Here is a 17,889-nt window from a genome sequence, read left to right on the forward strand (position 1 = left end):
CCAGACCTGACCACAAGTGCCTGGCGGCCTCTGGGTGTGTTCATCTCATCATCTCGACCAACACACAGGCTGCCAGGACTGAGGCCGGGCTCTGCATCACCAGCAAGGTGCCAGGCTTTACCTCCCAGAAGCTGTCACTGGACACCTCCAGGCCCACGGAGTCATCATAGGGAACAGACATCTCTCTAAAGGGTGAGGCAGCAGCAGCAAGCTCCCGGACTCAGGGGTCAGCTTCAGATGCTCAAGATCTGCAGACACACCTAAGGAGGAAAAGCACAGGTCACTGCAATTTCCCATTCTCAAGGAAAAAGGAAGTCACCCCATCCAGAACTTCCATGCTCTCCACTGCCCATCCACACAGGCTGAAAGGTTTCTGTTGGGTAAGAAAAAAAAGTCATGAACGTAAGCAGCTCTGGGCACTGGCCTGTGTACAGCACAAGCTCCTCCATCTGTCTCCATATTATGGAGGAAACCTCAACATCTTCCTGAAAAGCTTAAAGAACTCCCTGAAGAACAGTCTGTGTTCTCAGATCAACACGATTGATACCCTGGCTGAATAACCTTCCCCATCCCTCAAGGAAAGGACAGAGATCATGCATGGAGAATATGTGGAAGTGGCGAGCAGGGCCCCTGGGTCAGGACTGCCCCAGCCCATCCTAACCATCTGGAGGGGCGAGGACTGGATGAAACCTGGGTGGACTCAAGCCCACCTTCAACACCTGACCTCATTCTCCAGAGTTTCCACCACATTCCGCTTTGGCTAAGCATTGATCCCACTCCCCATTTTGATGGACTCAACCAGAGAAAGCCCAATTCACACCAGTTTAGTCTCAAACCCTCTGTGTGAGGCTTAACTAGAAAGAGAAAGACAAACCCACCATTTCTGAGTAACAGACTCAAGGCAGGCCCAGGCAAAGAGCAATCATTTCCCCTGCTAGCAGGAAGATGGAGGGTCCTCCACATTCATAGCACAGATGGATTTGCCAGGGCAACCTGCATGCAGCCCAGGTGAGACAGGGACTTCCCGAGCCAAGAGGCCAGTGCCTTAGCTTAGCAGTGGGAGGAGCTGGTCTCAGCTATGCTCCTTCTTGGAGCACCTACAAGGTACAAGGCTTTGTTCTAGGTACCGCCCCTATGTCATCCATTAATCCTCACCATTTCTTGGGAGACAATCTAGAGATATAGTAATAAACACAGGCACTAGAATCAGGCTGCCCAGGCACCAATCCCAGAGCTGCTACTTACAGCTGGGCAACAGTGGGCAGGTTACCTACCCTCTCTGTGACTTAATTGCCTTATCTATAAAAGAGAGATAATAATGAAACCTACATCACATGATTGCTGTGAGTCAAATACATACAAAGAGAGCTTGGAACAACACTTGATCCACACTAAAAACTGTGAACACTAATTACTATTGTCATTATGGTTATAAAGTAATTATAATTACTATCATTCCTTTTGTCTGTGTTACAGATGGGAAAACTGATGCTCCCGGAGGTTAAATACCTAGCACCCTGTAGTGTTCTCTCCATTATACCAACACGTTTTCAAAAAATAACCTAGGGCTGAGGATGTGGCTCAAGCGGTAGCGCGCTCGCCTGGCATGCAAGCGGCCTGGGTTCAATCCTCAGCACCACATACAAAGATATTGTGTCCACCGATAACTAAAAAATAAATGTTGAAATTCATTCATTCTCTCTCTCTCGCTCGCTCTTTAAAAAAATTAAAAAATAACCTAAAACTTAGTTAAGTCAGGTGTCCTATCACCTAAACACTAATTGCTGGTGGAAAGAGTTCATTCTGGCAGACCACAGAGCTTCCAGAAGTAAACGCAGTCATCGATACCCAGCAGGAACAGGTTAGGGCACTTTAGAGCCAGGCACTCCAAACCACTCAGGCTGAAGAGGCAGAGCTGGTCACAGCCATGCACCCGACAGTGGGCACTTCTCACTGAGAGGACCCCCAGTGAGCACTCCTGCTTTGGGGCTCCACTCTGCAAACTGCTAAAATATCACAAAGGCCACCCTGCCTAGGTGCCACATTTCACAGTGTTCCCTTCTCCTATGGACTCCTATGCTACCAGCCAGGGATCTTCTGGAGTCACCCAGCCCATTCCTGCAGCAGCAGAAAGTTCCCTACTAGAGCAGCTGTCTCTGCTCCAGGCCCTCAGGGAATACCAGGACTTTTGTATGGGGTGAGCCTCACGGTGGCCCCACCAGGCCATTTTCTGTCTGCATATAGCTGTGGTTCAGACGCTAAGAGAAGATCAGTTCTGCACAAAATTTAAGTGCCTGCTAAGCACTTGGAGCCAAGAAGAGGCTCAGCACAGCAGCCAACTTTTAGGGGAAAGAGAGTGAAGGGGTAACAAATCCAAGACACCAGAGCCACCAAGGGTATCTATGGGAGAGGATGCCTGTTCCTGCTATACACGAACAGATTTGAAAGCCTGAAGGTCAAGTTACTTATGCAAGGTCACACAGCTCACAATAAATGGTGAGAGAAAGCTTGAAAACCAGGTTCTAAAATCTGAGTTCTTCATCTAATAGTACATCACATATAATTAGCAATTCATGGTTATCATGAATGAAATACCAGGAAAATACCAAGGGGACAGGAGTCCCTTCCTCCACAGAACAAAGGGAAAGGTGGGAAAGGGGTAACAGGCAGATGGGATCTGTTCAAGTATTGAAAGGAAGGGCTTCCTTTCTATAAAGGTGGTCGAGATGGGTCAAGGGGGACCAGTGAAATTTCCTCTGTCCCTGGAAATCCACAAGTGGTGGTTTCACATATGTGACAGAATCAGCTCTCAAGCTTTATGCTCAAAAGGAATATTCTACACAATGAATGAGACTGACTGGTACCACAGACTCAATATGGCCTACTCCTGGGCCCAAGTGACCTCGAGTCACATCAACACACCCAGGCACAGAACTGGGTCAGCAAGAGTAGAAGGAAAGAGTAGGAATCGTCGTGTGGCTCAGGGCACAAGGGTCTCTGTCAACCTGAAATGGGAAGAGAGGAAACCTGCTATTACCAGCTGCTGTGGGCAAGTCTCATCCATTGAGTGAGTATCTAAGTTTCAGGAACTGGGCTAGTGCTGAGGATGCGGATAGTCCATGAGCTACGCACACTTCAATTTCTTTTAAATAAAATTCAAAAATATAGCTGGGACGGTGGTGCATGCCTCCAGGCCCAGCTATTTGGGAGTTGAGGCAGGAAGATCACTGAGCCCAGGAATTCAAGATCAGTCTGAAGTGAAACCTCACCTCAAAAAACAATGATTTAAAAATTAGTGATAAAAGTAGACTCGAACAGTGAGGAAATAAGAAATGTTAAATCTTGTCAAATGCAAACAGAAGAAAGGATTTGCTCTATAACACTGTAAATGAGTAAAATTGGTAATAAATGTTTGATGACTATTTAGAATAGAATTTCATGATGTCTGCTCTACATATTTACACAAGAAAAATGCCAATACCCAATGTGAAAGGGGTGTTAGAGTACCAATCAACTTAGACATTCTTCATCTTCTTTTTTAGTGGATTTACAACTTCGGAAAAAAAGAAAAGTAACCCGTTTTCCCTACAAAGCACTGAGAAAACAGTTTGGCAGGGAAAGGAAGGGAGGGAGGGAAGAAGGCCTACCACAGCTCCACACTCCCTCCCAGCTCGCCTCCTGGCACCGCCACAGTCCCCTCTCACGGGAGAAGGCAAGTGCGCATAGTGGGTGCACACACGACTTGGTACCTAAAGCTGCAGACAAGTAGCTGAGGTGAGAGGAGAGGGCAAGGGACACAGCCTTGTTCTAAGAGAAAATGCGCTTCTGGTACAAAATGCCCCTCATAAGCAGATGAACACTGGCTCTCCGTTCTAGTACGGACCCTCCCGTGAGGGTCTCCCTTCTTAAGTGAGTATTAGCAGCTGATCTGAACCATAGCAGGCAGGCTGTACCCCAAAAGGTACCACGCTGAACTCCACACACAAGGCACCAGAGAAGGAACTAAAGTAGCTGCCTAACGACGTCACATAGGTGTTTAATAACTCTCTGGTGACTGAATTACACCCTCACGGGTGGCTCTCTTGACTGGAAGCTGCCGTGTTCGCTTCACAGGTGTGGTCTGCTGCTCCACCTGGAGTCCAGGGGTAGAGTAAGCCAACCTCAAGGTAGCACCGTGCTCTGAGCACCTCTCGGCACTGCTAGCTGTTCCAGGGGAGCTTTGACACATTATTTCTGGTTCCTCAAACCCCCCCACAGGTATATTACTGTCCTTATTTCTCAGGAAAGCAGCCAAGGTGTGAGGGATTCAAAGCCCTGGTCCAGAGCCCTCTGCTCAGGAGTGCCAGCCGGAGCTCCCTCTGCTCTGGAGTCGCAGAGCTTCTTACTGGTAGGGATCCCCACAGCACCCCAAGGACAGCAGGGACTTTTAGTCAGAAGTTGTTTTTCCTTTTCTTTTTTTCCCCTCACACACAAATGTCCTTAACCATTTAAATGGTTGTGATTCCAGTATCCTCTGAGCTGAGGAAATTCCCAGTTTGGGGAAACTGAGACTTCGGAGGGGAACATTCCTGCTAAAGGAAGAGATGCTGCTGCTTCTGCTCCATCCCTTCTCCCAGGAGCAGGAGCTGGCCTGGCACCTGCCCGTCCTGGGCACACGCTGTGGGACAGGCTGTTCTCTAACCCTGGAGGTACTGGACACGTCTAACCCCTCCCCATCAATGCCAAAAAATATAGACTGTGCATCTGATAATTAACTGCTGCCTCTCATCTGGAAGAAAAAGTTCCAGAAAGACACCGGGAAGCTGAGAAGAAAATGGGCCTCCGCTCTGCCTCTGGAACTCAGGCATTCATCTGTATGAGGGTCACCGTCCTCTGTGAGGCAGGCATCACAGGCCCTGTCACCTCCTGAGGTACTGAGGGGCTCCAGAGCAATAAGAGGTACAAGAGAACTCTGGGAAAACAAGACACGACAGACAAATGAGTCGTTACTGCTCTCTCCTATGCCAGGGCCTGGGCTGGCACTTCTGCACGGTTCACACTATCTGATCCTCAGAAATCGAGCTGCAATACTCAAATCAATACCCAGACAACTCGTGCTGGGGTGAGGAGAGGGTTCCCGCCCTGACACGTTCTGGGCACAAGTTTTTGGCCCTGGAACGGTTCCTGGCCCTGATGCAATCTCACGGGCTATGCTACGTGCCCCACAAGCTAGCACAGCCACGTGGCCATCTGAACTCCACACAACTAATTCTGGAACGAGCCTTTGGTGGGTACTGAATGCCCATCACTGCGGAAAAATACGAAGGCAAGTACGTATGTTTCCCCAAACTGTTTCCTCCAAAACCGTGACACTAAAACAGCCAGTTTAAGATGCACACTCCTGCTGCCAAGGGTCCACTGAGGCGACAAGAGGGAATCTGTGACAATGCAGAGACACAAGAAAGAGGCAGAGCCGCAGGAATGGAGGGTGGACTAGAAGCAAGCAGATGGACCAGGCTAGAGAACACAAAGGAACCACCCAAACACCAGGGGTGGGGAGGGGCCTTGCCAGGCAGGGGACAAGGGAGAAACCCAACAAAACTCTGGTAAGAATTCTCTAGGGCGTCAAGGGTGACTGCATCACCATGAGACATGAATGGTTTGCCACAGAAAAGCAGAAGTCAGGAAACTTACTCTTTTTAGAACTTTATTAAATACCAAAATAAGTAATTTTAGTATAATAGACAAAATTAAATATGAAGCTAGTAGCCAGGTGTGGTGGCACATGCATGTAATTCCAGCTACCTGGGCAGCTGAGTTCAAGACCAGCCTGGGACACATAAAGACCCCGTTTCAAAAAAAGAAAGGAAGAAAGAAAGAAAAACCAGCAGCAGCAGCAGCTAGTGACCTGCATGATAAAACCACAGGAATTTCCTCTTCCATAAAACAGGAGGATAAAGAGAAATGTTAGGGTCAGTGCAGGCAGCCAGGAGGAGCATCTGAAGTCCTGAAGGCCTGGGGACGAGGAGTTTTGTTCTGTGCACCCCACTTCCCCTCTAGCTCAGGGGGCCCACAGTACTGTGTGTGAGAGGGCCTCAGTGAAGGCTGGGTGGTGAGGGTGTGGGCGGGTCACAGCAGCGCCCACTCCTATCATCTGCTGGGAGGAGTACAGAGCTGCTATGGTCACTGAGCAAACTGCATTCATGGGTGGCTCCCTCAGGTCAGCTCCTTGGAGACCATAACATTCCCACTCACATGACAGCGTGCACCCCCGGACTCATCAAAGTGGACAAGCAGCAAACCACAGCTCGACTGCAAGAAAATCCCAAGTGTAAGATGTACAGATCACCACCTTTCCCCCACCCCATCCTCTTGAAAACAACTCTCAGGGTCCTCCAGGCTGGCTCACAGTAAGCCCTCCAAAGATGCTCACTGTGCCCACATTCTAACAGGCACTCTTCAGGGATCCAGAATGACTGGGTTGGGTAAAGGGGCCCAGATCTCCAATTCCACTGACTTCTGCCATGAGGACCGTGAACACCATCAGTCAGCAGCAGCTGAGGTTGAGTGCATGCAGTCTCAGAGGTGAACAGGAAGCCGAGGGTGCCCTTGTCCTCAGCTGGAAGCTGGCATGACCTCCTTCCTCCCCTTGGGGCCTGATAACAGGTATCAGGCAAACAAAAGATACACATTGCATAAGTACCTCTAGTCCCCTTTAATCACCTTAGTTTGTTCCAAAAAGAAAAACCAGTAGAGGTCATTCCTCCCTGGCGCTCATATGCCCGGGGATCTTGGGCTCTGCCTGTGAGTACACCACTCCCTGGAGCACTGGAATAGTCTGGGTTTAATCTCTCTGTTGCTAAAGATACTCGTCATTCTACAAGGTCAAGAATGATGTGTAGGGAATGATAAGAAGTTATGACTGTATGGAGATACCCTAACACATATGGGGAATCACATACCTTAAGAATCAGGCCCCAGTGAAGTTTCCTAACAGCTTACACGAATTTGAAAAGAACGAACAGTCTTCTATTGCCTGGCCTTTTCCTGGTGTGCTCTTTCTCCCAGCATGTACAACATATTTCTAAGGGAAAATTGTGGAGGATTTTGAAATTTAATGGTCATGCTTCCTAGCTCAGCAATCTAGGTTACCTCTGCCTTTGACTGTTTTTTCATAGTACTGTAGAAATGAAGCTAACCATAGTAATTAGAATCATTTCTGTCCATAGAAATGTAAATTGTGCCAAGTATAATGCCACTGACTACTGCTCTGTGGATACTGGCCAGTTTAGTGAGTTTTGCCCATCTGTGAAAGTCCTTTCAGCATTCCTTATCCCACAGTAAACGTTTAGAATTAAAGTGAGTCAGGTATGGTGGTGCATGCCTGTAATCCCAACAGCTTGGGAGGCAAAGGCAGGAGGATTGTGAGTTCAAAGCCAGCCTCAGTAATTTTGCAAGGCACTTAGCAACTCAGTGAGACCCTGTCTCTAAATAAAATATAAAAAAGGGCCAAAGATGGCTCAGTGGTTAAGTGCCCCTGTGTTCAATCCTCAGTACCCCCCCAAAAAGGAGAGAGTGTTCACTTGAACAGTTTATCTTATTTATTCTCTCATTAATTAATGAATTAAATACACACACACGTGTCATTCTTTGGGTCAAAGGCCATTGCTTAAAGCAAAAACATTCCGTACAAAGTACTCCTTGGCGAGTCTCCCTGGAAGCCTCCTCCCATCCCTGACCACAGAGCCGCAGAGGGCCTGTCCCTGGGGCAGGCCGGCATCTGGGTTGCACTGCAGCCTCGTGGAGTACAAGGCTGTGCTCGTGGCTTCTCTCCTCCTGGGAGGCAAAGAAAGTTACTTGGGATGGAATGTTCTCCAGGAACTGGGAAGTGATTGGAAGCTCTCCTGCTACTGCTCTGCCCGGGTGAGGGGAGGATCCTTCCTTAGGTAAGGCACCTCTTTACCCATCTGTGCTACAAACATCCACCAAGGACCAGGTACTCTTGTAAGCCTGGCGATGCAGCAGTGAGTGGGACAGACATGGTCCCTGCCCTCTTGGGGCTGATGTCCTACTAGGGCACATGGCATGCAGCTGAAGCATGTGGGAACACTAGAACAAAAAGGAATGGGGCTCTAGAAAAAGAGCATGAGAGAGGGCTTGTCCTCCTCTCGGAGGACCCCAGGAAGATGAGGAGTGGGTATGGGAAAGACAGGCGAGGGGCACTTCCAGGAGAAGCAGAGGGCACTAGTGCTGGGCCTGCCACAGCACCCAGCAGGGTGGGAGGGTAGAAGGGTGGCACTGAGGGCTCCAGGGAAGGGTGACATGGCATCTTGCTAACTCAGATTTTAATATCTGTGCTCTGGTTTTAAAAATCAAAGCCTTGGGCTGGGGATGTGGCTCAAGAGGTAACGTGCTCACCTGGCATGCGTGGGGCGCTAGGTTAGATCCTCAGCACCACATAAAAAAAAATAAAGATGTTGTGTCCACCAAAAACTGAAAAATAAATATTAAAAAAATAAAAATAAAAGCCTCAATTACTTAAAGGAAATGCTATAAAACCCAAGCACAAGCCTGCATTCTCCTGTCATCGCCGTCTCAGAGCCACGCAGCCGCACTGACGCACGCCTTCTCAATGCGAGATGCGCTTGACCCAGCCCCACCCTTGGACCCAGCTATTTCTTCGGAAGGTTTATCCTACAGACAAATTCACCCAAGAGCCAAATTCAAGAGTTCATCATGGCATTGCTTTCAATAGCAACAAACAAAACCAATACAACAAAAAAATTGAAGCTACGATGTGTCCATCCAGAGTAAAAAGTGCAGGTGTGCCTGCGGAGGGACACCAGGAGCCTGTGAGGGTGCCCCAGAGTGAAAAGAGCCACAGCCCCACAAGCAGAGTCATCCCATAGTATTAAAAAAATGACCAGGTATCTGTAAAAGCTCCCTGGTGTCCACGAGTTCCTGCAGGGTCTCAAGGGATATGTCACAGGAGTAAGGGGGGATCTTCAGGTCTCACCTGGTAACCTCCCAAACTACTCTAGGATGTTGACCATCGGTATGAGAAGCTTTTAGTATACAAACTAGCTAATAAAACCCAGGCAAATACCCCATTGTTTGGTGACTGGCCTGAGCTGGAAAGGAGGGGGACCCCACCCTAGGACATGCTCGGGGCTTTGGGAGAGCTTGGGGTCCACCTGTACTCCTGGGCTGGCTCCCCTCTGCAAACCCAAAGAGATGACTTCTTTCTACCATCACGACTGCCACTCACTTTGCCCTTGCGTGACTGCTGTCACCTGTCTCCTAGAGGACCTCCCAGCATGCCCAGCCCCACTTTAGTCTATTCTCAACAATGGGCCCTCCCAATGGCTCCTGCCAAGCCGCTGCAGTGACCTCATGCAGAGAAAGGGCCCAGATCCTTCCAGCTGTGTTCTGCTCACCTCCCCTCAAGTTACCTGGTCCCCAGGCCTCTCCCCAGCCAGCACAACCCCAGCTCCAGCCAGATAACTCTGCTGGTGGTGGCACTGAGGGGCACAGCCAACTGGTCATCCCCTCCTTAGAGTGGCCTTCCTTCTACACAGGCCTGTATTAGCCACTACCTCAGTGAGGCCCCTCTGCCTCCATGGCCTGGCACTCCCAGCCCCCGCCCAGCCTTGTCTTGCTGTCCCAAGCACTATGGCCTCCCAACAAGCTACATGATTCACTTCCCTGTTCTGTTCACTATCTGCCTTGCCCAGTAGAATGCATGCTCCAGGAGGGCAGGCGCTGGTGACGCCTTTTTCAATGGTACAGTCCCAAAAGCCAGAGTCCCACAGTAACAGTCACTGTTAAAACTTGCAAGAGGAGGGGTTGAGGCTTTAGCTCAGTGACAGAACACTTGCCTGGCATGTATGAGGCACTGAGTTCAATCCTCAGCACTACATATAAATAAATTAAAAATAAATAAAGGTACATCAACAACTAAAAAATTATTTAAAAATAAATAAATAAAGTTTTAAAGAATAAAATAAAACTTGTGAGAGGAACTCAGGATAAGAAAAAATGAACAAGGCTGGGGATGTGGCTCAGTGGTAAAGGACTTGTCCAGCACACGTGAGGCCCTGGGTTCAATCCCCAGCACCAGCACAAGGGGAGAAAGGGGAAAGCTGAACTGAAGACTCCAGTTATTCATACAGACTGAAGATCCACAGATGGAAACTAACTGGCACGTTTATTTGAAGATGCTTTAACTCCAGTGGTTAGAATTATGTGATGAACACTACGGTACAGGTTACACCACACCACAAACGGACTCAGTAACCACGGTCAGGGGCATGCAGCTCGGCCATCATCCACCCCCAGCCACCCAGCAGGCCCTCCTACTGCCCGACAGCCCAGGGTCCCAGGCCCGAGTCCCTGCTGCTGCCAGCCTGGCCATGGGCCATTTCTGTTTGCCGCACTGGTCTCCTGCCTCTCTCTAGCCCCCTAGCCTCCGGGAGGAAGGCTGAGCCAGTGCACTGCTTTGTGCCTCTAGCTGTAAAAGCTCAAGTATCTGGCCCAACCTCTTTCGTTTCCAATGATTTCATCTGGAAAACTGAACACTCCTCAAAGGGAAGAGATACAGATCAACAATCTCTGCAACACTGCGAGGTGCACTTAACTCAGGACGGGAAAAAAACACTGGGTTGTAAGACGTTGAGTTTAAAGGCGCCCCTATGAGGAGGACGCTGAAGCTCAAGGCTGTCCGGTCCTGGGCAGTAAGAAGAGCCAGAGTACGTTTTCACAACTGTGAACAGCAGAACCGTAGGACTATAAAGTTTTAGAAAAACAGTCAGTGCCCCTAGGCAGACACAGCTTGTGGTCGCCATGGAAACACTCATCTGAAAACCAGGTTGGCTAGCATAGGATCTTAAACCACCTTGTGGTGTAGACCATCCACAGCAAGCTGCAGGGTGGGCTGGCGAGAGGTGGGGCACGTCAGGAGTCCACCAGGACACAGGCCAGTTCCCCAGACACAAGCGTGACTCAGAGGCTGAAATATTACAGTTAAAAAGAAAAGGAAATGTAGGGAAACGCCTCTTAGCAGAGCAGTCCTATTCCTCCTGCAAGGAGAAAGATCTCATCCTGGAAAGGAGAGCGAATCCAGATTCCTCTCAGCCAAAGAACCCAGCCGAGACACAGCGTCCGTGCCGAAGCCTCCAACTTCCATTTGGGCACAATCCCTCTAGCTCTGCTCTTTGCGGCCACCAGTACTGCGAGGCCCATGACAACTGAAAATCCAAATGCCATCCCTCAGCCACCACAGTACAGAGCTGTCACAGCCAACGAGGGCACCACCCACAGGCACTCCACGCCAGGCTCTGCTCCAGCGCAGGTGCTGCGTCCCGGCCTTTCTTCTGCCGTCCTGGGCCGGCCCCACTGTCGTCACAGCCAACCAGCCTGTGGCCCCCTCCTCAGCCACAGGGCAGGCACCTCTCCCTGAGGTCCACCTGTCTCCCTGTCACTTTCAAAAGCTTTCACACATCACCCTGTGGTCCAGCACTTACATCGGATGTCAGCATTTCAGGTTGTCCTGTCAGAGCCAAGTTGGGGACAGGGCACCGCCTGTACAGCTCTGCGCCTTTGTCCCATGACTCCACCAGGACAGTCTGGCTCAAGCATCCTGAAGACAGTGGGCAAGCTTCCAATCTGACACCCTCCCTCTGCACTTAAAGGGCAGATCACACCCCCTTAAGAAGTGGGAGACACCCTAAGAGGAGCGGGAAGACCACCCCCCCAGACACTCCGCGGCACACAGCGCTGCCGTCTTGGGAGTCCTTGCAGTAAGTCCCCCCACCCCCCGCCGCCTACAGCACCCTGTAACTCGCTATCCACCTTACAGGAGGAGGTTTCAGGAAGCCAAACATGACCGGCCATGAGTAAGAAGTGGACAGAGAGAGCTCACAGGAAAGCAGGGCTGGCTGCGTGGAGTCACTCTTGGCAGGAACAGGAATCAGGCTGGCTTGGTTTTTAATAAACATCAAGGACATAAATGACACTCATAGAATCTTAAATATGAAACTTATTCAGTATCAGCTATCAGAGTGCTTCACCTGTAGATACCCACGGGGACGACTTCTTTGAACTTGGCAGGACGTGCCAATATCTGAATGGGATTAAGTGCACCCAATAGGCAAGAATGGGTACAGTGCGCTTGTGGCCTAGATGTGGGGAGAAGGGAACCACTGGTGTACACTGCCTGGAATGCCAATTTTTATTTTATTTATTTATTTTTTTTGGGCGGGGGGACCAGGGATTGAACTCAGGGGCATTCAACTCCTGAGCCACACCCCAGCCCTATTTTGTATTTTATTTAGAAACAGGGGCTCACTAAGTTGCTTGGTGCCTCGCCGTTGCTGAGGCTGGCTTTGAACTCTCAATCCTCCTGCCTCATCCTCCTGAGCCGCTGGGATTACAGGCGTGCGCCACCACACCCAGCTGGAACGCCAATTTTAAAAGAAAAATATCCCAGGCATTCACATATCTGCAAATAAACAGAATGAAGAAAGCTACACTGAACATAATTTTTAATGATTCAAAAATCTTTTTTTAATCTCACAAAGGGCTCTCAGGGCTCAAATTTGGAAGACTCTTCTCAAATTTGCCACCAAACAGCTGTGGGACTTTGGACAGACCCCTTATTGTTTTAGCATCTCATCGCCTTCATTTGAAAAGAACAGAGTTGGATGAAATTGAAAACTTTTAGAAGAGCCTCCTAGTGGGAACAGATTGTGAAAGAACTTGCATGGAGTAGAGCTAAGAAACGAGGAGAGTGTGTATCTGTGTTGACTTTGACGATGCAATGCCTTGGGGCTTCACTGCACCTGAGCCTTACAGCCCCCTTTGAGCACATCCCAACGCACCAGGACCCCGTGTCCAGGTTTGAACTCTTTCCCGAGGTCTCATGTGAAACAAGCCACACAAAGCCTAAGCTTCCCAAGCACATCTACATCACAGAAATTACAATGTTAGTGACCCAGAAGCTCATCAATCCAACACGTCTTATGCCTACAGATGCTAAAATTCAAAGGGAAAGCTGATAGCAACCAACACACATTGCCTCGAGAACTCACGGGTGTTCTGATCCCAGGTCCCAAGACTTCTCACCAAAGACGCTTCTGGGAGGCCAGGCACGGTCGCAGCAGGGGTCAGTGGGTTGTAAAGGTTAGGCGGGAACAGCGCACCTGCAGGTGACTTACCCACCGGGTTTTCTCTCAAGATCAGCTTGCCCACTCTTAGAATGGATGTCATACTGACCACACAGCTGGGTATCTTGTCAAATACAGGATGTCCACTCTACAATGGTGACCTACTTCCAGTTGGTCCAGTTTGCAGGCTGCTTTTGCTGTCTCAGGGTTCCAAGGAGAGCCCTGCTCTGTCAGGGCTTTGCACCTCCTTTCACACTATCTTCCTCCCTGAAGTGCCTCTCAGATGAGGTCAAGGGACTAATTGCTCTTCAAGGTCAAGATTAGATGAACCTCAATCAAGGTGGAAGTAGCTGTGCTCCACCCAGGGTTCTAAGGAAGCAGCTTCCCAGCCAGTGACACCAGTGACACCGCAGGTATACAGGGAGGGGCAGGCGCCCCAGACAGGAAACCTTAGGTAAGGGTGGAGGTGGGATGTGGATGGGGCAGAAGAGGGCACAGGCATCGGTGTCCATGGGACACTGGTGCCTGCCCAGAGGGGATGGGGTGAGGGGGCAGGGAGAACTGGGGTCTTTCTACCCAAAATCCCTGTGTGGTTCAAACTTGAGACACTGTCACACTTCGTAACTGTCCAGCTACTGGCTAGACTAAGAACTATTTTACATGCTATAAATACTGTTTTAAATTACCAGGACCACACAGATCATGCCGCTCTTATTGTTTAATGACACAACACTCTCTTCCAAATGAGCCCAGAAAACTTTGCAGAATCCCGGGTCATAACAGATACAGGTAGTTATATGAAAATAACTTCACATTTTCAAAGCAAAATGAAAGTACAAGTTTGATGTTTCCCGGAGGAATATCAACATCAGGTAGGAAAACCCACCCTCATTTACAATTTCTAGTCTCCTCATGGTAACTTGTGCAGACACTCAAATCACATAACCTTCCTGCTCCAAATGCACTGCGCGTCACTGTTAGACCCCGATTCCTTCCCCTTGTGGCAGGTCACTCGGGGCCGGCTCTGCCGGTCCCCTCCATGCTCCTCTCCTGCTGGTCCTGCTCTGCTCCCACTGTTACCTCGCCACCTCAGAACTCTGGGACACAAGCACATGCTGTTCTCTGCCTGGAATGACTGCACGGCTGGCTCCCCGAGACCACTGGGCCATTCCTCAGGGACACTCCCTGACCATCCTCTCTAATCTAGCCCACCGCCACTGCTCTCATCCTAACTCTTCCTAGGCGTCTTCAGAGCTTGGTGCTGTCTACAGCAGGCCTCTCCCAGAGGGGGTCCCACAGGCCCCTCACACACAGTGACAGGTCCTCCCTGCCTGTCAAACTGGCAGACACATGCTGAGGTCTTTGAAGAGTAAAGTGCTGACTTTAGAAAAGCGTATCAGGGTCAGGAACTTCACAGTAATTACACTATCGATTTCACTCATGAAGGCTATATATTAACAACTCTTGGATAACACAGGAAAGAAAAAAAACAGACTCAGATTAACCAAAGACATTTCTTGAGCTGAGAGTAAAACTTAATTTTTTTTTTTTTTTGGTGATCCTTAAAGAGCCAATCCTTAAAAAAATAAACAAGTAAAGGCAAAATGCCAATTCTTGCTCAACAGCCAGTGGTACAGCCCATCAAATCAGAAGCCCTCCCCATCTGGAGCCTCCTGTGGCCTCCAGAACATCCCAGAAGCACACACCTCTAGAAGGCCACATGTTTGCATTGCTTCTGTTCTTCAAGTCCCCTCTGCACCAGGAGAACCAACTTTGTCAGGAAATACGTCAGTCAACTACACTCAAAATTTTCAAGCATCAGGAATCACTCAAGTGGAGGTGGTCACAGACCTCAAGAGATTAGACACAAACTAGCTCTATGGTTCCATGCATTCTTGGGGCTTTCTTTAAACCCTGAACAATTCTTTAGTAAATTCACATTTCTCAAAGCACTGAAATGCAGAGAAGAATCTCCTAGAATGATCCCAAATGCCTGGAAGAACGGGAAAGGCAAACATGGTTTTTCTTTAGACTACAGATTCTTGAAGCAACGGATCTGCCCAAAGTGGAAGTTTCAGTCAAGTCCAAAAACAAATTACTAAACAAGATCAAGAGAAAAAAACTATACTCATGCTTGATGATGCCCGAGAACCAAGGGTCTCTTGGCTGTCTGGACCACACTGCACAGTGGTTGCAGTCATGAGGCCCACGCAGCCTGTTCTCCCACCATGAACCTGGGAGTGGAAGTGGCTGCTTGCAGAGGACATGACCTGTCCACTCAAACTCCAGTGGAGCCCCACAGCCCATGCCCACTGCATGGACCATCACAGAGCCAACCCTCCCTCTCCCAACCTCTGTAGGTGACTGAAACAACCAACCCCTCCCTTGTGGAGAAAACTGCCGTCACAACTGGAGGAACATGGACATTATGAACAAGAGGTTCTGAGTATAAGGGGTTGTAAAGTTGATGCTCAAGTGTGTGAAAGTATGAACAAGCAGATTTGAAGAAATATTATGGAGCCATGGTAACAGAAACCACCAAAGAAACTCCAGTTGCGCAGAGCTGTTTAAAAATAAACCGGATACTCAAATACCAGCAAAAAGCTACACTGACTCACCCTGTTCCCCTCAGTGCTGGAGCACAGCCCGTTCTTTAACACACTTGTCTTCCAGGCATTTCCCCTACTGCAGAAACGTGAGGCAAACAGGAGTGAAAAGGCAGCTTTGAACTTTCTCTAATTTTATCACATGAATAAGATCTTATGTTTTGGGCTGGGAGTACAGAAATGAACATTCATCGGGAGCACTGAGGCCATTAATAAGAGCAAACTAAATTCAAAACAATAACCAGGGCCCTAGAGTGTGCCAAACCCAGTGTTCAAATCAGTGAATCTCAAGAACATGGCTTCTACCTTCCAGCTGCAGCTGTGCGCAATGCTGTGCTCCCCTTCTTGGCTTGTGTGAACACCCCCCACCTTGGATCCGGTCTCCCCGCACCACCTCTAACTACACCTGCAGCCTCACACAGGAGACCCTCGGGGCCTCCCACTCATGCCTGCCCTACCTGCTCAGCCCTGACCTCCCGCACTTCACGTGTGGCACGCAGTGGCCTGACTGCCCTTCCTAGTCCACTCCTGTCAGCTGCAAGGCCAGCCTGGAACCTCACCCCTCCTCCTCCATGCTGCTACAGTCCTACACAGTGCCCATACCTGGCCACCTTGCTGCTCCCCCAAGCAAGCCGTCAGCTCCTAGGGACCACACTCAAGTCGCCCGGCTGCCCTGGTGCCTGCACGGAACCTGCAGCTAGCTGCTCAGTGACTGCTGTACCCAGGACATGCCCCTCTGCCCCGTTCCCTTTTCCCTGCCCTAACCTGCAGTATCTCTTCTCTCATTCGCCATTTGAAAAAAAAAGAAAAAAAAAAAAACACTCTCGGGTACCAACTGCCCCTTGCCTGCAACCCTGTGAACACACCAGGTCCCCTCCCACCCCCAGGTCTGGAGCCAGAGCTCCAGGACACCTGTGGAGAACAAGCTCTGCTGCTGGCTGAGCCCTTTCAAGGACTTGTACTTTGGCAGCCCCTGAAAATCAACTCTGTAAGGCTGGTTTTTCAATCTTTTACAACAAAAATTATTCACTAAGTTGCATAATCACTAAAATTTCAATTTGTCTTGTTACCAAAACGCCAGGAAACCACCCAAATGCACACCAACTTCAAGGAGGGACAACTACTTCCTTTGACGAGAACATGCTATCAGCAGGTGCACCAGACCTGCAGGCAGCAACATCAATGTGCGTCCTGGGGAGCAGGTTCCAGAAGGGCTCCACAGGACCCTCAGCCATCATGTTTAATAGCCATGGTGGGAGTGCAAGTGTCCAGTGTGTGCACAGGTCTCCGAGATAATTCAGTCTTCACCCAAAGTGGGGATGACCTGAGGCTTAGCTCAGGGATTACAGGGAGGCACCTGCCTCTTGGCTGGCAATGACTCGCAGAGGCTCCCTTCGATGGCTCTGGCATAATTAGTGAGGCTGAGCAGAATTCCTGGGGGCAGGGCACAGCCTCCCTGGACCTTGGATCTCCCTGTCCTAAGGCAGGTGATCTTTCAGTCTGCTCAGACTCTAACGACCTGAGGGGAGGCTGGGAACACAGGCAAAGGATGGACTTACTGGAAGTCATAAATGAGAATACATACTGTGCACCTGGTGTCAAAACAGATGATTTTTAAATAAACAAATGAAGAGGCGGTTTTACTTTAAGTTAGCATACACTTACTGGGCACACACTGGTCATCTACCCAGCCTCTGTTTACTTTCCATTCTTCCCACACCCAGCACTGGGAATCCATGCAGCCAAGAACATTCTGGGGATGTTTCCCCAACCAAGTACATCCTGGGGAATCCACCAGGTACAGAAAAAAACAGAAATCCCTGCACCTGCGGAGTGTGTGTTCTAGTACAGGTGACTGACAGAGAAGTTGCTAGGCAGAGAAAGAAGGCAAGGAAACGGGTGGGAGAAAGGGACCAGGAAGAAGCTGAAAAGAGGCGCTTTAAAACAGAATGACTGGGACGGCCTCATTGACACCTGAAATGATCTGGGAGGAGGAGCCGCCTGGGCCTCCAGCCCAGGCAAAAGGAAGAGCCCACGCTGCGGCCAGGGAGGCTGCTGGAGTGTCTGCAGAGGGCAGACAGCTACTGCAGGAGCCCAGGGGAGAGGGTGACGCCAAGACCACCCAGACAGTAGGAGCAATG

At 49.7% G+C, this 17,889-nt stretch overlaps 1 protein-coding gene across 4 annotated transcripts in view; it reads right to left on the reverse strand.

The window, feature by feature from the left end:
• The window catches only part of Pacsin2 (protein kinase C and casein kinase substrate in neurons 2), a 113,041-nt gene that overhangs the window by 29,857 nt on the left and 65,295 nt on the right, over nucleotides 1-17,889 (reverse strand). For all 4 annotated transcript variants that reach the window (XM_058574290.1, XM_046429341.2, XM_046429343.2 and 1 more), the window contains exon 2: nucleotides 122-260. In XM_058574290.1, coding sequence (XP_058430273.1) covers nucleotides 122-181 — 60 coding nt within the window. In that variant the 5' untranslated portion in view covers nucleotides 182-260. The remainder of the gene's footprint in view (nucleotides 1-121; nucleotides 261-17,889) is intronic.

This window comes from Marmota monax, unplaced genomic scaffold, assembly GCF_021218885.2.
Source record: "Marmota monax isolate L192 unplaced genomic scaffold, Marmota_monax_Labrador192_F-V1.1 WCK01_AAM20220418_F8-fsc00051, whole genome shotgun sequence".
NCBI classification, from domain to species: Eukaryota; Metazoa; Chordata; class Mammalia; order Rodentia; family Sciuridae; genus Marmota; species Marmota monax.